Source organism: Dipodomys merriami, unplaced genomic scaffold (genome assembly GCF_024711535.1).
Source record: "Dipodomys merriami isolate MVZ:Mamm:240054 unplaced genomic scaffold, mDipMer1.0.p SCAF_7, whole genome shotgun sequence".
NCBI lineage: Eukaryota > Metazoa > Chordata > Mammalia > Rodentia > Heteromyidae > Dipodomys > Dipodomys merriami.
The window spans coordinates 35,676,376-35,700,000 of record NW_027206290.1 but is presented as its reverse complement, the minus strand read 5'-3'; the positions used below and the strand labels follow the sequence as shown (position 1 = coordinate 35,700,000).

General features: G+C 35.4%; 1 protein-coding gene across 2 annotated transcripts in view; it reads left to right on the top strand.

Annotated features, from left to right (window-relative positions):
* Pkn2 (protein kinase N2) overlaps nucleotides 1–23,625 on the top strand; it is a 117,523-nt gene that overhangs the window by 60,145 nt on the left and 33,753 nt on the right. For both annotated transcript variants that reach the window (XM_070006344.1, XM_070006343.1), the window contains exons 4-8: nucleotides 3,950–4,067; nucleotides 5,386–5,531; nucleotides 5,622–5,835; nucleotides 14,857–15,042; nucleotides 15,994–16,103. In XM_070006344.1, coding sequence (XP_069862445.1) covers nucleotides 3,950–4,067; nucleotides 5,386–5,531; nucleotides 5,622–5,835; nucleotides 14,857–15,042; nucleotides 15,994–16,103 — 774 coding nt within the window. The remainder of the gene's footprint in view (nucleotides 1–3,949; nucleotides 4,068–5,385; nucleotides 5,532–5,621; nucleotides 5,836–14,856; nucleotides 15,043–15,993; nucleotides 16,104–23,625) is intronic.

The following is a 23,625-nucleotide window of genomic DNA, read 5'->3' as shown; positions in this document are numbered from 1 at the left end:
TAAACATTTTGAGATTAAGTCAGTTAATTAGAAGAGAAAATTTTTTAATCTGAAATTGATGAATGAATTTGAGGGATTTATGAACCCATTGAAATTACAGGAAAAGCAAATGTTATGTTGATAATTAGGTGAGAGGACCAAAGGTTTCACCATATTCACAAAGTAATCTCTAATTCCTATAAAATTAAGAAGTAGCTCCTAAATTGAACAGAATTATGGACATACTGCAAGTAAAAAGGAACACATTGTTTTCTGATCTCATCTTCTGGTGTCAGTTTTCTTGTTATACTAGCTATACTGGAGTATATGCTCTAGCTACATATGAACATTATTAGAACATGCTTAACTCAGGTCCTTTGTATTTACTCCACTGTTGAGTAGTTTTAGGAAAGTTCATATGCTTATAAAATAAAATAACAATAAAGAAAATAGCTACTCTGTATGTTGAATTGAGACAGTAGCATTTCCAAGCCAGGTATTGTAGCACAGGCCTATAATCGCATAATAATAGAATAATAATCCTAATAATGGAAATTTCTAATGGAACATTTCTAAGCCCCAGGGATGGTGACACAAGCCTATAATCCTAGCTGTGTGTGAGATGGAGATTGCAGGAATGTGTTTGAAGAACAACATCTTATCTGAAAAACTGAACCCAAATGGGCTATTAGAATGTTTGTCTAGGAAGTGGTGCTGTGGCTCAAGTAGTAGAGTGCTCACCTTGAGCTAAAGAGCTGAGGGACAGTGCCCAGGCCCAGAGTTCAAGTCCCATGACCGACAGGAAAAAAAAACAAACACAGAATGTCTACCAAGCATAAGGCTCTTAGTTCAAGCCTCAGTTCTATAATCAATTAATTTAATTAATGTATTTCCAATGAAGCAAATGACAAAATAATAAAAGGAATACCTTAGTTTCATGTGGATTTCTTAATATTTATACTTTTACAGCAGAGCTTACTGAAATAAGAAAATTAGTCTTTATTGCTTTAGAAGAGAATGTCTTAATGCCAGTTAGATTGTAGACAGTATAATTTTAATGTTACATAGCACTTAGAAAAACTCCCTATTTTATAAGTGGTATCCCCTTTTCATTAATGAAAAAAACCTACGATTTTCAGTAGACAGCTAGTTTTTCATCTGATATGATTTGGGCTCCTGTCTGTCTGATTTTGAAATACATTTGTCCCATTAACCTTTGGAATACTGTTTTTCTCTTACTCTGGTTTGAATTCAAATAGTTACTTTTTTATTGTTATGTGTAGTTGCATACAGTTAACATGTTTGACGGTAATGAGTACATTTCTTTTGGGACAATGTGAGTCCTTCCCTCACACTCTCCCAGTTTTTCCCTCCTGTCCCCACCCACCAAATAGTTATTTTAAATCTTTGGTTTTTCTGATGTTGGAGACAGTATAATGAGAGAAAGGTACTTTTCTTTAAATTTGGAAGGTACATGATTATATTCATAAAAGCCTATATAATATACCCCAAACAAATACCAAATTAATATAAAAGTGTAAAAAGCTGTCTGCTTTACAATATGTATTGCTATCAGAGGGATTTACAAATATAAAACTTGTTATGTGTAAAGAGTAGATTGGGTTAAGTACAGAGATTGGGGAGACTTTGTGCTTATAATTCTAGCTGCTAGGAGGCAGAGATTGGGAGAAATGCTGGTGGCCTAAAGTTCTCAAGGTCTCATCTCAAACAATAGCTGGGCACGGGAGTGCAGGCACACCTATCATCTCAGGTACACAGGAGGCTGATTTGGTGGAGGATGGCAGTTCAAGCTGGCTTAGCCAAGAGAGGAGACTGAATATTGATCACATGATAAAGCATGAAGCCCTGAATTCAAACTCCGGTACGGTACGGTACGGTACGGTACGGTACGGTACGGTACGGTACGGTACGTAGGTAGGTAGGTAGGTAGGTAGGTAGGTAGGTAGGTAGGTAGGTAGGTAGGTAGGTAGGTAGGTAGGTAGGTAGGTAGGTAGGTAGAATGAAATATACCTAGAAACTTTTTCTAAATGATTAAATTTAGGAACAGGAAAGAAGTAAAAGAAAAATGATCACACATATGGTAATTTCAAATAATATATACGGATTGTTTTTCAACTTCCTAATTATTTTGTCTGAAATAGGTCTCATTTACTGAAAACCACGGTATTATCTGACCTCTACTCCTCTCTGGAGGATGTGGAAAAGAATCTGTTTCATTATTGTTTGCAAATTCTGGAGCTATACCTTCTTTGGCTTATTGCTCTCATCGGTTTCATTTTTCTTACATCTTTATCATTGTAATCTCTCTTGCTTCCCTCTTTCATATGTAAGGACTTTTGTGATTACATTGTTTCTACCTGGAAATTCTAGGACAATCTTTACATTTTTAAAGTTACATGATTGGCAACCTTAATTCCAGCTGTTAACTTAATCCCCTTTGCCTGGTAAAGCAACATCTTAATAAAATTCTGGGATTAGAACCTGGTCATCCTTAGTTAAATTAATACTTATAAATTCCACCTTTCATTTATATTCAGCATTACTAGAATTAATCAAAGGTATAGCAGTAACATTTCATTTTATTTATAATCTCCAAGTTTTAAGCCAGAAATTTTACTTTCTCCCCAGGTTTATGGGATGATCTCAATTTTTGACATACAAAAATCTCTAATGATTTAGTATAATTAGTGTTGACAAATGTTGTTCATTACTTTTTAAAATATTTTAAGGAAACACAGATATTATCTGATTAGCTAGCTTTTAAATTTGCCCATGAAATTTAAGTGAAATGTAATTTTTAAAAAAGAAGAGATTATCTATAGTTTTTGCTCTTGGTCCTGAGGTATCCGTCAGATACTGTGCTTCTAAGTCTGATGATTTTTTAATCATAGTAAAAAACTTTTAATTATATTTTGTATAAAGCAAAGAGAAAATTACAAGTGGATTTAGATTTGTAGATTCTTTTAAAGTAACAAGATTCAAACAATATACAGTATCAACAGATAATTAAATATAGAAATTGTATAATACCCAATGAAACTGAACTGACATTAAGATGCATTGTATTCATAAACTATCTTGTTGAATGGCAACTCCCTTGTAAAACTACTTAATAATAATAAAAATAAGCTAATTGTATTTGTGATAATGTAGCTGAACCTGGAGGCCATGCTTAGTAAAATATATTAGACACAAAAATAGATTTTATGATCTTATTTAAGTGTACTCATAAGAAATAATGGATAGGGGCTGGGAAGGTGGCTCAGTGGTAGAGCGCTTGCCTTGCATGCCTGAGGCCCTGGGTTCAATTCCTCAGCACCACATAAAGCAAAAAGAAAAAAGTCGGAAGTGGCGCTGTGGCTCAAGTGGTAGAGCGCTAGCCTTGAGCTGAAGAGCTGAGGGACAGTGCGCAGGCCCAGAGTTCAGGCCCCACGACCGGACCTGAAAAAAAAAATAAAAGAAAGAATTGATAAATGAAAACAGGAGAATAGTAGTTACAAGAGGCAGGAAGAGAAAAAGAGATGAAGAGAAGTACAGATTTGCAGTTTGAGAGGCTCAGTATTGTATACTGAGAGCAGGAGGTGTAGTTCAGTGGTAGAATGATTGCTTAGCGTGTGCAAAGTGTAATTACATATACTGGCAATTTACTAAAAATATTTTATGTACCCTTTAAAATGCATTTTCACATAAAATCACTGTATAAGGTGATTGGTACATGAATTATAATCATCATTTCAATATATTTATTTCTCTCAAAGCAAATTAGCTTGTTGTAGTGACTTATTCCTGTTATCTCAGCACTCTAGAGGTTGAGGCACATTATTGAATTACACTACTAACAGTTCTTGGAACTCCGTCTTTCTTATAAATTGATTGATGAATTTAGAAGATATGAAAGTGTTTTATTTGTCCCTTTATCTGGTCACTTTTTCAAACTTATTTTTTATAGGATCGGAAACTCCATGGTACAGCTCAGCAACTGCTCCAGGACAGCAAGACAAAAATTGAAGTCATCCGAATGCAGATTCTTCAGGCAGTCCAGACCAATGAATTGGCTTTTGATAATGGTGATGGAGTAGAGATAAATTATCAATATCTTCTATGGTCCATATAATGCTAATTAAATTTTACATTGGAAATAGACAGTAATTCAAAACTAAGGGGGATAGAATTTTTGTTTTGTTTTGAAATCTTGTGTTTTACACTGTACCATGAAATGTTTTCAGATATTTACCCAGCATGATCAAGATTCTGATCAAGAATATATTTCTTCACTTAAAAAAAAACTTTAAAAAAACTTCACTTAAAAAAAACCACCAATTGTTTACACCTGTAATCCTAACTAATCAGAATTTACTCTGAGGATCCTGGTTTGAGCCCAGACAATACAGGAAAGTTTCTGAGACTCTTATCTGTAGTGTACCACCAAAAGCCAGAAGCGGAGTTGTGGCTTAGGTAATGGAATACTAGCCTTGAGCAACCAAAGCCTAGATCCTGAGTTTAAGCTCAAGACCAGCATCTCCCCCCCCCAAAAAAAAAAGAATTTCCTACTTAAGATTATGGCTTTTCTCCCTGCTTCTCCCTCCCTCCCTCCCTCCCTTCCTCCCTCCCTTCCTTCGAATCTTTATAGCTGGTTGCTAAAAGATAGGACCAGACAGTACAGTTGTCCTTCAGTATCTGCAGGGGATTGGCTTTGAATACTGGATAATGTTTCCATACCTCCTTACCTACTTCTCTAGTTTTGTTTAAACCTGTTACATTGGGAATGCTTTGTAAATAGTTGTTAGGTTATATTATTTGACACCCCCCCCCAAAAAAAAAAAGTCTACATGTTCAGCACAGATGCAGTTTTTGTTTCCTGTTTTTTTTGGGGGGGGGTTCCAGTTGTGGGGCCTGAACTCTGGGCCTGGGCACTGTCCCTCAGCTCTTCAGCTCAAGGCTAGCACTCTACCACTTGAGCCACAGCGCTTCTTCCAGCTTTTTTCTTTTTGCTTATGTGGTGCTGAGGAATCAAACCCAGGGCCTCAGGCATGCAAGGCAAGCGCTCTACCACTGAGCCAACTTCCCAGCCCCTGTTTCCTGTTTTTTATAGGACTGATTGAATCCCATAATGTGGAACTACAGATTTAGAGGACCAACTGTGTTTTGATCTCATAATATTATAATATATTGATACCTTCATTTCTAAAATCTTTATTGCACTTTTGTAGTTTAGCTACAGAATGGCTAAAAGGATCTTACTTTCAATCTTGCATCTGTTTCTTCAGTACTCATTGATTTAGGGACGACTTTAAATGTCATAGGAAAGCATTTGATTTTATGGCTTTTCAACACATATGCAAAAATGGTTCAATTAATAATTACATTTTATTCTTCCCCCTCTAGCAAAACCTGTGATAAGTCCTCTTGAACTTCGGATGGAAGAATTAAGGCATCATTTTAGGATAGAGTTTGCAGTAGCAGAAGGTGCAAAGAATGTAATGAAATTACTTGGCACAGGAAAAGTAACAGACAGAAAAGCACTTTCAGAAGTAATTTTCAAAAAATTTTGTATTCGTTTATCATAGCATTCAAAGAATGTGATTATATAAATGATAATAATTACCTTTTTCTCTTGCTAGGCTCAAGCAAGATTTAATGAATCAAGTCAGAAGTTGGACCTTTTAAAGTATTCATTAGAACAAAGATTAAATGAGCTTCCCAAGAATCATCCCAAAAGCAGTATTATAATAGAGGAGCTTTCACTTGTTGCATCCCCAACACTAAGTCCACGTCAGAGTATGATATCTACACAAAACCAATACAGTACACTATCTAAACCAGCAGCTTTGACAGGTACGTAGCACACATCCTCTTGTTTTCTTGTGTATTTTTCTGAATCTGGCTTCTTTCACTTAGTTTGATCCATGTTTTTACATAAATACCAAAAGCTTTAATGACTGAACATTATTTCATCTTATAATTACATAGCACATTTTGTTTTATTTTCATTTTGTTTTATTAATTTTCAGGACATTTCTGTTTTTTCTGCCTTTTTACTATAAACATTTGTGTGCAGGTGTTTGAACACCTATTTTCAATTTTGGAGGATAGCTACCTAGGAATATCATTATTAGAACATAAAAACTTTACCTATGTTTGAGGAAACAGGAAATTGTTGTTTGCAGGTACTGTGTTATTTTACATTCTTCCTAAGAGCAGTGCATGAGGATTCTAGTTTTTCTGTATCCTCACCAACACTTATTGTTTCCTCTTTTCTTCTTTTTTTTCCCCTTATGATAGTTATCCATATTGGTCCATTTTTGAAAGTATAGTGGTAATCTCCAATTTTACTGAGGGAATTGTATATATTTAAAGCTTGTTTTGCCCTATAATTACTTAGTAATTTCTATTCTCTTTGGCTGTTGTTTCAATTGATCTTGTTCTAAAATCTTTTGACTTTCAATCTCCCTGTATTTAGGTCTAATATGAATCTTTTAGATAACATATAATTGGATTGTATTTTTCTAATCCATTTTCTCTCTATCTTTTAGTTGAATATAGGGAGTTAGGTTACATTTTACACATTTGTATTACATTCTTCACTTCAGATTCTAGCTCCACATCACTTGTACTTCTGACCACCAAATCCCATGATATAAATAGCCTCAGGCTTAATAATTCACTAGAAAAATTGGCAGCACTCAGGAAAACACTGTAGTTATTATTACTATATTTTATTATAAAGAAAACACATTAGAGCCCACCAAAAGAAATATAAGCAGATCTGAAAGGTCTTAGACACATGAAAGTGTCCTGTTCTTTGGATGTATGCATCACCTTCCTAACACATTAGTGTCTTCTGTCACCAACTAGAAAATTCACTTCCAGGGTCCTAGGTTTCTAGGTTTTTAATCGGACTTTTATTACATGGGTGTGATTGAGTGAATCATTACCATGTGAATGAATTCAACTCTAGCCTCCTGCCCTGCCTTGCCCTGGATATCAGGAGATATGGCAGCTATCTTGTAGCTCAAAGCCCAACCTCCTAGGGATGTGATTAACCACCCGCATCTTGAAACAGTTTAGGGTCAGTTTGTTAGGATTCAGCTTGTTAGCATAAACTCAAGTGGTGTTTGAAGAGATCCCATAATGAATAACAGTGACCCTGCTCTCACTGAGGTGCAGTTCCTAGAACCAAATAATAAAAACAAAAATTCTTTTATCCACAATTAAAAGGCTTCTACCATTTTGCTATTTTTTTTGTAAATGTTACTATTTTTTTCTGAATTCTTAATGATGTTCCTTTTTTTGATAAAACTTTGCTAATCTACTTTTTTGTTACCTCCTAATTTTTTTTTTAGATTATATTTAACTAATATTCTGTTTTGTTTTGTTGTTGTTTTTGCTGGTCCTGGGGTTTGACCTCAGGGCCTGGGTACTGTCCCTGAGCCCCTTTGTGCTCAAGGCTAGTGCTCTATCACTTAAGCCTCAGTGCCACTTCTGGATTTTTCTGATAGTTTATTAGAGATAAGAGTCCCATGTACTTTACTGCCCAGGCTGGCTTCAAACTGCAAGCCTCAGATCTCAGCCTCCTGAGTAGCTAGGATTATAGGCCTGAGCCACTGGTGCCTGGCTGAGATTGTATTTTTTTAGAGTAGAAAAAGTTACTACTTTTCAGAGTAGTTTTTCTACTGTAAAAATCATGTCGTCTGCCCACTTTTTCCTCCCCTTCCTTTTTCCCACCCTCCTAATTGTTGGAAATGCCTAATCTTTCACTGATTATACAGTTTTGCTTTGTCCTAGAAAGTCACATTGTTGGAATAATTAAGTGCATAGTCCTTTAGGGTTAGTTTTTTTTTTCCATTCAGTAATATTTAAATTTCCTCTCTTTTCATGACTTGATAGATCATTTCCTTTTAGTGCTGAGTATATCCCATCATATTGATGTTGCAGTTTATCCATACACATTGACATCTTAGTTGCTAAGTAATGAAGGACACAAGTAAATAAAGCTGTCATAGACATTCATATTCATTTTTTTTCTTAGTGGTTGCTTGGTGATTAGAACTAACATCCTGAATTTATAACAGTCTTGCTTGAATTACCAGCGCACCTTCAGTAGGCTACAAAAATCTCTTACACAGCTGTCTTCCCTCACTTATATTGCTATCATAAATTATGTCTTCATGACTAAATGCCCTTTGACAAGGATTATAACTTTTTAATGCACTATCTTTTAAATATCAGGGAAGAATTACAAACCAAAAATACAGTAATACTTTAGTAACTACCAATATAGTTTACCTCTGTTCTTTATTTTTCCTTTGGCCTAAGGTTACTGTCTAATGTCTTCGTTTAAGTCTGAATTGTTATTTTCCTTTAACATGTCTTCTGAGCAGTTTTCCTAATAAAGTGCTACACTTAGTTTTTGTTTATTTGGAATTTTAAATTTCAAGTTTTTGTTTATTTGAAATTTTAAATTTAACCATGTTTTGCTCTATATCTGTATAATTTCTGATTAAGTTGGTGTTTTCCCCTGCATTTTAGAAGTGTTCGCCTCTTCCTGATATTTAGTGTTTTTTGTATGTTGTGGGTTATTTTGATTGGTTTGGGGTTTTTTGGGGGGAGGGGGGCAAGTGGAGAGAGATTGTTGTTGGTAATGCTGGGGATTGAACCCAGGGCTTTGAACATAACTAGGCAAGTGCTTTGTTATAGAATCACATCCCCATTTTATGCTGTTGATAAGAAAGCAGCTTTTAATTTAAATGAAGATTGCTTGTAAGTGATGTAGGTAAGGAACTCATCTCTTTAATCAAATTTGAGAAGTTTTCATTCATTATCTCTACAAATGCTTTTTCCCACTTTTCTCTTGTGTGATTTAAGATTGTATATATGTTTGTATGCTTTATGGTATCGAATGTATCATAAAGCTCCCACTCAGACAGTTTATAACTACCTTTGTTTTGTAGAGTTGGAGAATCAACCAGGAGTGAGAATGTAGGATTTTCTGTGGTCTCTTCTGAGGATATTTTTAACTTTGATTTACCCTTCCAGTAATATGTAGAACATTGCTAAGCCCTGATTCTCCAACAGAAGTCACTGTGCTAGCTTTTCCTCCCAGGCGCCTTAGCTTGTTTTCACTGAGATCCTTTGCTTTAGGCTTTAGTAGCTGACTAGGTTTTTTTCTTGTCTGTTTTTTTTTTGTTTGTTTGTTTGCTTTTTTTGTTTTTAATGTTTTTGACACTTTTCTGCCATTAGAAGTTTCTAGTTAGGTATAATAGCTAGTCATTTAGGGATCACATAGAGGTATGAAAGCTGGCAAACAAAATTCTTTGAAAATGAGGTACACTAGGAACACAGATTGCCATTCTCAAGACTCAGTGAACAGTTAGAGGAAGAAGGGGAGGATACTTGAAGAGTGGCAGAGGCACAGTATTTGCTATCTTTATTGCCTCTGTTGATTTTGGTAAGCATTTTCTTAATTGTAATAAATCTTTGTTTTCTAAAACCTTGATAAAATTGATCATGACAAGTTTTTGTCAAGGCTATCTGTGGACTTAATACTTTCCATTATTTTCTCAGATAATCAGATTTTCTTATTAATGTTAATATCGTCAGTTTTGCATTAAAAATAATGCCATTTAATATTTAAAACTATACAAATATTATTATTTTTTTTTTTTTTTTTTTTTGTCGGTCGTGGAGCTTGAACTCTGGGCCTGGGCACTGTCCCTCAGCTCTTCAGCTCAAGGCGAGCGCTCTACCACTTGAGCTACAGTGCCACTTCCGGTTTTCTGGTGGTTTATTGGAGATAGGAGTCTCACGGTCTCTCCTGCCCGGGCTGGCTTTGAACCGCGATCCTCAGATCTCAGCCTCCTGTGTAGCTAGGATTACAGGCGTGAGCCACCAGCACCCGGCTTATACAAATATTCTTATTAATGATTACTTATTTTGGTTCCTTTGAGTTTCATCAATTAGTTTTTCTTAAATTATTATTATAAAGGTGATAGATAGAGGGGTTAGGTATTGAGTACATTATGTTAGCTCAGTGTCATCCTTTTCGTAGTTTTTCCCTCCTGTCCCCACTCATAAGTTATATAGTTCATTTTCAACATAATGTCCAGTGAATACCACTGCTGCATTTTTTAAACCCTTGTCCCTCAATTTCTCCTGTTCCCCCACAGCATTAAGTAGTCTTATATTGCAGAAAGGACTGAGGAAGCTACTCAGCAGAAAAGCACTTGTGTAGCACACATAAGCCCAGGATTTGCTCACCAGAATTTCAAAAGAGACAAATAAAAATAACTTAGAAAGCAAAATTTATGGTTAAAACTTGCTGATGCCAAAATTAGAATCAGTTTATGCTTGTAGTTCCCAAATTGAGCTTCTAAATCTGAGGTAGGATGTGATATCACCATGAATCCATGAGGCATACAACAGAGCAATTTTAGTTTTGGGGGGGCAGCATGGTATTAGTGTATTTCCTATGGCTACTTCTGAAACTACTAGCTCAGAATAGTTTCACTCTTAGGTGGAGCTACCTTCTTTTCACATACATAATTCCACATATTTTTGAAACTAGGTTAATGTTAGTTCCTCAGATTTAAAAAAAAATCATATGAAAGCTTCTGTAGACTAGGTATCAGAGGGTCAGTTTTCAGGCTGATTTCAGAGTTTCAGATAGTTATTTAATGTTCAGCATACCCATCCTATTAGGAAGTAATCTTGCTTATTTAAAATGAAATATGTATAACTTCCTTCTAAGATGTTAAGATGTCAGTGATATCCTGTCAATAAACAAAACACTTAAATACAGAATTTAGCCTGGGGGCACAGTGAAAAAATGGTTTAAAACTTTAGAGTCCTGGTAACTGAGAAAGTTTTGTAACCTAGATTAACCCTCCCTACTATCATACCTGTTTATTTTGTTTATCCTTATCTTGTATAACTCATACCTATTTTGAATCTTCTAGTCGTCCTCTATTCTATTTAAATGTATCAAAATTAAAATGTAGACATATAAAGAAAAAAAGATCAATCTATGCACAATCCTAGCTAGTATAACAGAACACTTTATATTCAACAGATACTTGGTCAATACTGTGAAAATTAGGTAAGGTTTCTACTTAAAGTTTTACCATTTTTTTTGTCTTATTGCCAAACACATTGTTGATATTCAAAATCTTCTGACTAATTTACTAACTAAAATATGATTTCAAATATTTGGAACTTGACAATATTTCTAGAATAATAAAATTATGTTTTAGAAATTCTGCTGACATAGTAGAACTTTTTTCTTTTTCTATTCTAGTCTGTTACTTCTTTTAACTCTTGAACTTTACCTCTTTTCTGTTTTCTTCTCCTATTTGTAATTATCTTACTGAACTTTACTCAAAGTAATGTCAATCACCATTTTACAAAAAGCATCTTACAATTCTGAATTTTGTTTGATTTTGATTTTGTTTTCCTTTTTAGTTTCTTTATTTTTATTTTTATTTATTTTTTATTGTGAAAATACTGTACAGAGGGGTCCTTTTTAGTTTCTTAAAGAAACTTTAAGCTTCTACTAAACTACGGAATCTGGAATACCTAGGAAGAAAGTTAATCCTGATACTAATAAAAGATTTAGACATGATGAAAGAACATGAATAAACAACATTTACTGCTTTGAATTATTCACAGCATGCTATTTATGATTTACCTCGTTTAACTGGTTTCTTTTATAGGAATTTGATTAGATTTGCAAATATGTTACTATTTTCATATAAGATGAGAAAGGATTTTTTGGCTCTATGTAAGAAATATACTGGTTTTTATAAGAGTTATTCAAAAATTTAAAACTGTTACTCATTTGATCCAAGTTATAGCTGAGCATAGAGGTGCATGCCTATAAGCCCTTTTGATATTTACATCTTGGATTTGCTTGCTTTAGAATTTTCATATTATCATTGGTGAAGGTAAATAATATGGTTTTATGTTAATTCTGACTTGGGTATACATACTTGCAATTATATCATCTCATAAAAGAAACTTCTGGATGCTTAATAAAGTTCTTTACTCCCTCTGGGCTTTTTTTCTAAATGAAAACAGGTGGTAAGCATTGCCATATCCTGATATATTGAAATTACTCAAATATTTAATAAGCTACCAGAATTTGAAGTAGTATCCAGATGTTTTCCGTTTCCCCAGGAAGACTTTTACAGTTGAGCATTTACAGTGGAAATAAGCTAAGTTTGCTAGTTTAACAACAACAAAGGAAATAAAACACAAACACTATAAGTTGTTTCATTTGAACTAGAATTAAAATGATATCCATTATACTTAATCTGTCTTATTTCTTTACAGTAATTTGTTTTTAACATACTTTAATCTGTTTCATCACTGTATAGACAAAACATGAAAAAAGTTTCACTTCCATCCCCTTCCCATTTTTAATAGCTTTATTGAGGCAGAATTTACATTCCAGAGGCTTCATCTATTTCAAGAATACAATTTTTGTGATTTTTTTTTTTAGTAAGTATCTGTTTGTGCCACCATCATCAAGTCCAAATTTTTAGAGATGTATACATAACTTAAGGAGATAGTCTTGCTTTTGTTATTTCCCATGAGAGATCCACTGACATGCTAATCTATATCCCTTTGGTGGAACAAAGAAATACAGGTTTTCTCTTGCTGTGGTTAGTGTTTTCTCTTTATCACTACTTTTGAAAATTTGGATTATGATGTACTTTGGTGTGATTTAGTTCTCTTTCCTTAGTGCTTATTGAGATTTCTTGGGTTTTTAATGATCAAATTTGGAGAATCCCTTAGCCATTCTTTTTTTTTTCTGTCCTCTATTCTCTACTGTTTATCAAGAACATAGATAAAGCTAGTTGAAGTTAAATGCATAGTCTTCCCTTCTATTTTTGATCATTTCTATTCTGTCTTTCCATCTTTACTAACCTGTTCTTTTTCAGTGTTTTATCTATCAACCATTCTAACTAGAGTAATTTTAAGGAAATTTTAGACATCTGTGGTTTTTCTCGCTAAAAAAAAAATGGGTTTAGAATTTTTTAAAATTTCCATGTCTCTCTTCATCTTTGAACAGATGGCATGTGGTTACAATTGTTTTAATATCTTTAATTGCTAGTATCTGTGTGAGTTAGACCACTAAATTTGCATTAATGTTTTTGTCTTTTCTTTTTTGGTACTAGGGATTGAGCCCAGAATGTTGCACTTGCTAGGTGGGTGCTTTGCCACTGAGCTATATCCCAGCCCTGTGTTAATTTTTTAATGAAGCAATAGAAGATATACCTGATAATCTCTGATCAGATGGCAAAGCACATTTGTTTTGAAGTTTTTTTTTCATTTTTGTAATATGACAAGATTATTATAGCTTGATGTGCAACAAAAACATCAAATTGTTCCTTTAATAGGATAAGGCTCTTCTAGGATAAAGTTTCTTTGTAGTATTGAGGATTGAACATGACACACACATGTTAGGCAAGTGCTATAGCAAGTGCCCTAGTGAGCTATTTAGCTCACTGGGTGAGCCATATTCCTAGTCCTGAATTAATGTTTTCAGTCAAGGTTGGTGAGTACAGGCACCATTCCTGCCTGTGTATACTGTGTGTGATTCTTTCACATCTTTTCAGGTGGGTCCCTGCCTCAGGTATTTTATGAAGAAGCTGGTGCTGATTAGCACTTGGAATATGTTAGGGGAAACCTAAAGGACTCAGTTCTGCCTCTGGACAGCTTTTCCGTTCTCCTGAAAACTCTAGCTCTCTTAATCTCCTCATGTTCTCTTTCACTTATGCTTCTATAATTTGGTTCCACATGAGTTTCTCTTTCCTATGTTTTGTCCTGGAAAGACTTAAGAAAGTAAGCAAGAAGAATCTTAGGACCCAGCTCATTTGTTTCACATTCCTCAATGACCTCTGTTTTTCATTGCTTGTTGTCAAGTGCTTTCAGCACCTCTTTTTTTCCATGCATTTTGTCGTACTTGTTAGTTGTTTGAAGTGGGAGGCTTTGTTATTGCTTCTTTGTTAGTAATGTAGGTCCTTAAGTTTTCTATAATTTAAAACTTTTAAGGAGAGAGAGAGAGAGAGAGTGTGTGTGTGTGTGTGTGTGTGTGAGAAGGGCTTAAACTTGGGGCTGTCCCTTAGCTTTTTGCTCAAGGCTTACTCTCTACCACTTGAGCCACAGCTCCACTTCTGGCATTTTTGGTTGCTAAATGGAAATATGAATCTCTCTCTGAACTCAATTAAGATTACAGGGATGCACCATCAGTGCCCAGCTAAAACTTCTAAGTTCTAATGATTTAGAAGTTTAATGGAACTTCTCCTGTTAAAATATTACCCAATATCTAAACATTTTAGTACTGACAGAACTTTTTTGATTCCAGTAGTAAGTTTTTACTTCAAATGATTACATGGTCATATCTTATTTGACTAACCTGTCAAAAGACAAAAATAATATGGTAATTTTACATCTCAGAGTCATCGATTGAATTATAAAATGAGTATTTAGGTACCTAAGAAGTTGCTGTTACTTACTTTGTGCCCTACAGACAGCTTTGGGAAATACTGTTCTTTTTCCTTTTTAGTAAAGGAGACAAGTTCTCTCTATGTAGACTCACTTGGTCTGGAGCTTATTATTATATACCTGAGGCTAATCTCAAATTCTTGATCCTGCTTCAGCTTTCTGACTGCTGGGATTACAGGCATATACTTCCATACCTGATTCTCGAATCTGTTAAGGCAACTGTAAGAAATTTTACATAAACGAATAGTATCAGTTGGGTGGCATAGCACATGCCTATTAGTATTAAAGACACTGAGGTAGAACACGGTAGTCTAAAGGAATAATGTTCTTAATTGATATTTATGTTAATAGGTACTTTGGAAGTTCGTCTTATGGGCTGTCAAGATATCCTAGAAAATGTCCCTGGACGGTCAAAAGCAACATCAGTTGCACTACCTGGTTGGAGTCCAAGTGAAACCAGATCATCATTCATGAGCCGAACAAGTAAAAGTAAAAGTGGAAGTAGTCGAAACCTTCTAAAAACAGATGACTTGTCCAGTTCAGTAACCACTCTTTTTTAAATCGTACAATGTATTAATGGGACTACTTAAGGGATCTAACAATGAAGAAGAATAGAAATTATCCAAAGTGTAAAAACAAAACAAAGCAAAAACTTTAAACTTTAAATTTCTGTAATATTAAAATGCTGATACCCATAATAAGAGAAAACAAGGCAAGACATTTTACTTTAAAAATGAAAATGAGTGATAACATTAATTCCTTTGAAAGAATGAAGTATTGTGCACCACTTTTTTATGCTGAAGGTATATAGAAAATAGAGGCTAAAGTCTTGTTTTTTTAGTAGTGTTCACATCTCAGGTATTTTAATGTTGTGGTGATCCTTCCAAAGTAACATTCAAATATTGGCAGCTAACCACTAGACCATATTTCTGTGTATATGAGAATAATTACCCAGTAGTCAACTTGGATAGGAGATAGGAACACAGGGTTGGGGATAAATGTGAGACATTTAGGAAGACATTTCAAAGTATAAGTTATACATGAATACATAACTGGGGAGAGAGGCACATGACAATTCAACCTACTGTGGAGTGCAAAGATGAGCTTGCCTGTACTTATGCTTAGAAAAAAGAAGTGGTGAAAATGTCAGCATCAGTTTCTTGAGGTAACAAGGTCTGTAATTTTTTTACAGATGTAGGGGGAGAAATTTGGATGATTGATCCACATACACAGAGTATAGCAAAAGATAGTGGTCACCTGATACTCCTTTTAATAACATTCTTAAATTTGCAAAATAGATAGCAATGACTATTTGTGTTTTAATCAGATACTAGGAGTGTTTGTATATAGAAAAATAGCCACTTCAGATTCAGAAGCTTCAACCTTGCTTATGAAAAACATTATTTTCAAAGGGTCTTAAGACTCTTGTAGTGCTAGTGTTTTAAAAGTTTAAAGTGTTTCTTTTAAGCTTGTAAATTTTTATTACAGATGATGTCTGTGCTGTTTTGAAGCTAGATAATACCGTGGTTGGTCAAACTAGCTGGAAACCCATTTCTAATCAGTCATGGGATCAGAAATTTACACTGGAACTAGACAGGGTAAGATGAGAGCTGTTTTCCTGGATTTTCATTACATTTGTAATTTATTTTGAATGTGATTTTTATTTTCTGGGCTATTTTAAGAAGCTTTATTCTTAACAAAAGCAAACAAACTTAAATATTTTAACATTTGTCATCCAAGGGGTTATATTTTATATATAATAAATATAATGATGCAAGTGAATATTATATGCTTCAATAAGTTTCTTTTACAGTTATTTGAAAGCGTATAATTCATTTTAACTAGAAAAGTTAGCAACTAGGTGAAATCTGTGTGTGTATGTATGCACACGTGTGTTTGCCAGGTTGAGTTGAGAAGGGTTGTTTCATTTTGTGGTTTTTTGATACATGCTCTCCCTGTGTAGTCCTTCTAGGCCTGGAACACAGCACCTAACCCAATCTGGGTTCAGACTCCATTTTTCTGCCTCAACCTGTGCAGGGATTACAGTAATACATCCCCATGCTCAGCTATTTTTTTATTTTAATACTACACAATCTAAGCACTAAACTAACTCTTCTGACTGAAGATTTGTAAGTTATCATAGCATAAGTGAATTTCAGTGGAGTTTTTCAACTCAGATCACCTCACCTTCCATTTGTTTCAATGTCTTTCATGAATGTTGTAAGTAGCTAGAATCTAGTATTTGATTATGGAATCCAGCAGACATTAACTTGGTCCATAATACCATCTTTATTAACTTTTTCTTTTTTATTTTATTATTTAGTATTCAGATTAATAGTTTATACATAGGACATTTAAAAAGTTACAAAGAGAGCTGGGTGCCCGTGACTCATGCCTATAATCCTAGCTGCTCAGGAGGCTAAAATCTGAGGATCTTGGTTCAAAGCCAGCTCGGCAGGAAAATCTCTGAGACTTAATCTCCAATTAACCATCAAAAAACATGGAAGTAGAACTGGGCCTTAAATGGTAGAACACTAGCCGTGAGCTAAAAATCATAGGGACAGTACCCAGAGTTCAAGCCTCAAGACAGACAGACACACACACACACACACACACACACACACATAGTGTTAAATATATTAGTAAAATTGGATTTACAATACTTAAGAATGATGTATGCTGTAAAAGTGTTTTGGTGATTGATTATAGCTCTCCTATTTTTATTTTATTTCATTTTTACTGTTAAGTAGTTGTACAAAAGAGTTGCCCTTCAACAAAATAGTATACAACTATAGTGAATCCTGATCAATGTCATCACTTTCGTCATTTTCCACCGTCACTCCTAACCCTACTCCTCGATATTCTTCATTTTGTAGAATATGCGTTGAATTTTTTTTTAAATTTTTTTTGCCAGTCCTGGGGTTTGAACTCAGGGCCTGGACACTGTCCCTGAGCTTCTTTTGCTCAGGGCTAGTATACTACCACTTGAGCCACAGCACCACTTCCGGCTTTTTTTGCTTATATGGTTTTAAGGAATCGAACCAGGGCTTTATGCATGCTTGGCAAGCACTCTACCACTAAGCCACATTCCTAGCCCTATGCATTGAATTTTATGACTGTATTCTCTCCTTCCTCTCTTAATTTATCTATCCCCCACCTCTTGATCCGACTCCACTTTCCAGTACCCAATTCCTGGTGTCTATTCTGTTGGACTGTGAGTCAGCCTTTCTAAGGAATTACATTGTTTTGAGCTCTCCCCTATATTTTTCCAATTCATTTTGTTTTATCTTAAAAGGGAGTATTTAGTTCAGACCTTTTCTTACTGCTTTTTTTCGGTTCAGATTCATATATCTGCTTCTTAAATGTTATATGTATGTATACATTCAAGTTTATTATTAGCACTTCCTATCTCTGTATAAGATTAAAAAAAATCATAGTGCTTAGAACTTGTTTGGTGTTGATTATTTTTCACTAAAGTAAATTGCTAATCTCCATGGGTCTCAATACCAGCCTGATCTTAAGTATACCCTACCTTGCCCTGCATTCATCCTCAGGTATAGGATCTTTCATTTGTTCATTAAACTTTACCTTTATTTAATCAACAAATATGTATTGATTTTACTGTATTCTAGGTACTTCCAAGTGGTTATTTAATAAGAAAGAACACAAACAAGAACTTTCTAGTTCCTCTGAAGGATCTAATACTTCATTGAATTTTCAGTATACATAGGGTTATTTTCAGACTTTTATATTACATTAAAACTGTTCAGGGGCTGGGAAGGTGGCTCAGTGGTAGAGTGCTTGCCTTGCATGCATGAGGCCCTGGGTTGGATTCCTCAGCACCACATAAGCAAAAAGAAAAAAAGCCGGAAGTGGCGCTGTGGCTCAAGTGGTAGAGTGCTAGCCTTGAGCTGAAGAGCTAAGGGACAACACCAGGCCCAGAGTTCAGGCCCCACGACCGGACCCCCCCCCCAAAAAAAAAAAAAAACAAAAACTATTCAGAACAATCCACCTCCTCATTGCCCAGACATGCCTTTATTTTTACTATCTCAATTGAAAAGTCATTGAGGATTTTGCTAGAATAAGGTATTTTCACTTATTGATAGTACACATGGAAAATCATATCAGAAAAATTGACCTTGGGATTTATGTTTAGGGCAGATTTGAGAGAGTCACATCTAACTGCATGTGAACTGACAGGAAGCTATTCTAATTTTACAACTATAAGAAGATAAGAGCTTGGACTAAAATATGTCAGTAGAAATAGAAACATGTATGTGAGAATTGAAAGAAAAATCAGTATAACTTAATAGCTTTAGTGTAGATGGGTGCAAAGAAAGGAGGACTTTGTCCTTTAGTTACAAAGAAAATGGTGTGACAGAAGTTAGGTCTATATTGGGAGAAACTGTGTTCTACTTAACTAGTTTTTAGTAGTTAAGCCAAAGATGTGTAGCTGGAAGTCATGGATGCATAAATGGATTTGCACTTCTTCTGGTTAGGGGTCATGAATTGACAATATCCCATTCTGTAAGACATTCCATAGATTCTCCCTGTATTTACTGATGGTTTTTCTATAACAGGCAGCTTACTAGATTCCAGGTTTATAGAGGTAATATATAGTCATAGCTATTATGGAATGCTGAATAATGAACAATTTTATGTTCCATGCCATGTAACATTCTAGATGCTGGTTGTGATTGGTCAAGCCTGGTCAAAGTTCCTGTGCTTAAAGAGAAGGCAGATAATTAAAAACAAAGTTTTAAAAATCTGCACACACAATAAAGGAAATATAGTTGTGGAATTGGGAAACAGAAATAAGGGACTGCTTTTAAATAGAATTTTCAAAAAAAAATAGAATTTTCAAAATTCTTCAAAAAGATTTTTTTAATTGCAAAGATACTGTAAAGAGGGGTTACAGTTATTATTTTGTTTTATCCTTGGATTCATAGAATATTTGTGGAAATGATTAGAAATAGTTGTAGAATTTTCAAACCGACATGTTCATTCCCAACATTTGCCTCATTTGTCTGGAAACACAGAAATGGAGAGACAAAGGGTATACAAATGTAGCCGTGTTGTTCTTTAGACACTTTTGAAATACCTTGTGGGTAGGTGGGGGGAGAAACTGGGAGGGAGCAAGGAAAAGGGTGACATTTTCCCAAAAGAAATGTACTCATTTACCTGACTTATATAACTATAATTCCTCTAGATATCACCTTTATTTATAACAGTTTTTAAAATTCACACACAAAAAAGAAAAAGCAACAAAAGAAGATGGCTGGCTAGCAGATTTTGCTTTTGGCAAGGTTATTATTGAGAGGTTTTTTTTTTTGGGGGGGGGTCTTGTCGTGGGGCCTGAACTCTGGGCCTGGGCGCTGTCTCTCAGCTCTTCAGCTCAAGGCTAGCGCTCTACCACTTGAGCCACAGCGCCACTTCCGCCTTTTTTTTTTCTGCTTATGTGGTACTGAGGAATGGAACCCAGAGCTTCATGCATGCAAGGCAAGCACTCTACCACTGAGCCATCTTCCCAGCCCGTTAAGAGTGTTTTATTATGAACAAGAGTGCATATTTGGGCCTGGGAATGCAGGCTCCGTGGTAGAGTGCTTTCTTTGCATGTGTGAGGCCTGAGTTTGATTCCTCTGCACCACATAAGCAAAAAAAGTCGGAAGTGGCACTGTGGCTCAAGTGGTAGAGCACTAACCTTGAACTGAAGAGCTGATGGACAGCATTCAGGCCCCACGGCTGACAAAAAAAAAAAAAGCATGTTGTCTTACCATCATTTGATAGAGAATTAGAGTTTTCTGTGTCATACTCCTGAGTGGGTACTCTTTGCTCCATGGTGACTAGAATGAGATATAAAGATAAGCGTGATAGCAGGAGGAAAGGGCAAAAAAAAAAATAATGACTACCTGGAAAATAAAAGTAATTTACAGTTATTTCAACAAAAACTTGCAACACCTGAAAGACTATAATAGTTATTGATTGGCTGTTCTTAACTTGCAAATACAATCTTCACATACAGTTACTTTTCTTGTCTATAGCACTATTTTCCCACTTGGGAGTAAACAACTTTAAAACATTGATGATACTCTTGCCAAATAAAGCTATTATCCTCAGGCCAGCTAGACTTTGTATGTTCCTCATATTCATGTTTCTTTTCACTAGAGTTACCATAAACTTATTTGCAGAGACCATATTTCCTATTACATTATCTCTTTCTGTTTTCATGATACATTTTATTTTTTATTATTTTGTTTTATCCTTGGATTCATAGAATATTTGTGGAAATGATTAGAAATAATTGTAGAATTTTCATTATCTTTTTTTTTTTTTTTTTTCTGGTCGTGGGGCTTGAACTCTGGGCCTGGGCGCTGTCCATCAGCTGTTCAGCTTAAGGCGAGCGCTCTACCACTTGAGCTACAGCGCCACTAGTTGTAGAATTTTCAAACCGACAGGTTCATTCCCAACATTTGCCTCATTTGTCTGGAACTTAGTTATTTGTACAGTTTCCATCCTTTTTTTTAAAGATATAAACATTTATAGGTCTTATAGCACTTTAGTACATATGCTTGAAGTCCCAGTTACCTGGGTAACTGAAGTAGGAAGATGTGTTGAATACATGAATTTGGGGCCCGCCAGGCAATACAGAGAGACTGTTTCAAAAAGAATAACAAGAAAAGAAAACATAGGCTGTGGTATAGCTCCGAAGTATAAGGCCCTGGGTCAGTCCCCCATACCACATGTAAATTTGTAAATTCATGGACATTTTTGATTTGTAAAAAAGTTGTAGATGTGGCTTTAATCTACAAGAGCCCCAGTCCTGGGGCTTGAACTCAGGGCCTGGGCACTGTCCCTGAACTTCATTTGTTCAAAGCTAGCACTCTACCACTTGAGTCACAGTGCCATTTCTAGCTTTTTCTGTTTATGTGGTACTGAGGAATCAAACTCAGGGCTTCATACATGCTAGTCAAGCACTCTGCCACTAAGCCACATTCCCAGCCCCTCAGATTATATTTCTAAGAAGATTCTGTGTCCTATAGAATTGTCTCGGGAGACAACATGAAGCTGTTGTTTGTTCCATGTAAGATGTCATTTGGATTTTGCTACTTTGAAAAGATTAAAAATTCTTCATTTTACAAAACTCATTTTAGCTCTGTGTCAGTTGGCTTATGCCTGTAATCCTAGCTGCTCAGGAGGCTGAGATCTGAGGATTGCAGTTCAAAGCCAGCCTGGGCAGGAAAGTCCATGAGACTCTTATCTCCAATTACCCACAGGAAACTGGAAGTGGTGCTGTGGCTCAAGTGGTAGAGCACTCACCTTGAGCTAAAGAGTTGAGTGATGGCACCCAGGCCCAAAGTTGAAGCCCCACAACCAAGAAAAAAAAAAAGAAAAAGAAAAATTCCTCATCTTGAAAATTATAAGGAATTAAATGGTTTAAGGATTAAATAACTAGCCTAATATATGGTCCAGGATACCCAGTTACTCTACTAACTAGTAATTCTTGCTCTTACTAGTTTATCAGATTGCTGTATTGATTCTTCTAAAACTTTGAGCTTTCTTGATGTTTATTTATGTATTTGTTTGCTTATTGATATAAATTTGAATCTCTCCTGATATGTATTGTTATAGCTATGAAATTTCTCATTTTTCCTGATTTCCCTGAGACCTTATTATAAAAAACTTAAATCACTCAAGCAAAAAATTCATGAGAAACCCCTCCCCCACACACACATAAAATGTCAACAGAAAAACTATGAGTGTGGTGGCATTCCTGTTATCCCAGCTGCCATGAGAAACATAAATAGGAGAATCAAGACTCAGGCCACCAGGGGAACAAAGAAGACCCTATCGCAAAAATAACCAGGGGAAAAGGGCTTAATGCTTGGCCCAAGCACTATATATATATATATATATATATATATATATATATATATATATATATATATATATATATATAGTGTGTGTGTGTGTGTGTGTGTGTGTGTGTGTGTGTGTGTGTGTGTGCGCGCGCGCGCACATTTGTGGGGCTTGAACTCAGGGCCTAGTCATTATCAATTAGGTTTTTTTTTTTTTGCTCAAAGCTAGTGCTTCACCACATGAGCCACACCTCTACAGGCTTTTTCTGGTATATTTAGCAATACAAATCTTACGGAATTTCCTGCCCAGCCTGGCTTTGAACCAAGATCCTCAGATCTCAGCCTTCTGAGGAGGTAGGATTATAGACATGAGACAGGAGCACTTGGATTATCTTTCCCTTCTGCTGTATGTTCAGGTATTTCTTTGAGTCTTAAGAGATTTTTATGCCATCAGCCCCCTTTAAGCTTTATTCCCTTTTCTTTTTTACCATAAAGCTAATGTTATTCTGAACTGCTGTCTTATTGATGCTGAAAAGTATTCTTGAACCTTATCTTTAAAACATATCTGGGAAGGTGGTTCAGTGGTAGAGTGCTTGCCTTGAATGCATGAGGCCCTGGGTTTGATTCCTTAGCACCACATAAGCAGAAAAAGCCAGAAGTGGTGCTGTGGCTCAAGTGGTAGAGTGCTGGACTTGAGCTGAAGAGCTGAGGGACAGTGCCCAGGCCCAGAGTTCAGGCCCCACGACCGGCAAAAAATAAAATAAAAAAAAACAAAACTGCAGTAGAAACCACTAATAGCAAATTAGACCTACCATTTGTCCTTTACTTTCTTTTTTGTTGTTATTGTTTGTTTTGATTGGAGGTTGATTGCAATATTGGGGTCTGAATTCAAAACCATGTACTTGCCAGGAATGTGCTGTCATTGGAGCCTTACCTTCCTTTGTTTTTGCTTTTATTTGATTCTTCAGTTATTTTTCAAATAGGGAGATTCTCACATTTTTTTGCCCTACCTGGCCTGCAACCAGATCTCTCTGTGCCTCCCACTCACACAGCTGAGATGACAGGAAGGTAGCACCACTCCCATCTTTCAGTGGTTGAGATTAGGTCTGGTGAACTTTTTGCCAAGGGCTGGCCGCAAACCTTACCATACCCCATGTTTCTCTATTTTGATAGGCTGAAATTTTAGTTTCTAGCCTTATTGAGAAGTAAAAATTATTTCTTAAAAGTAACATGTAGAAATAACTTAAAAGTTACCATATCAGGT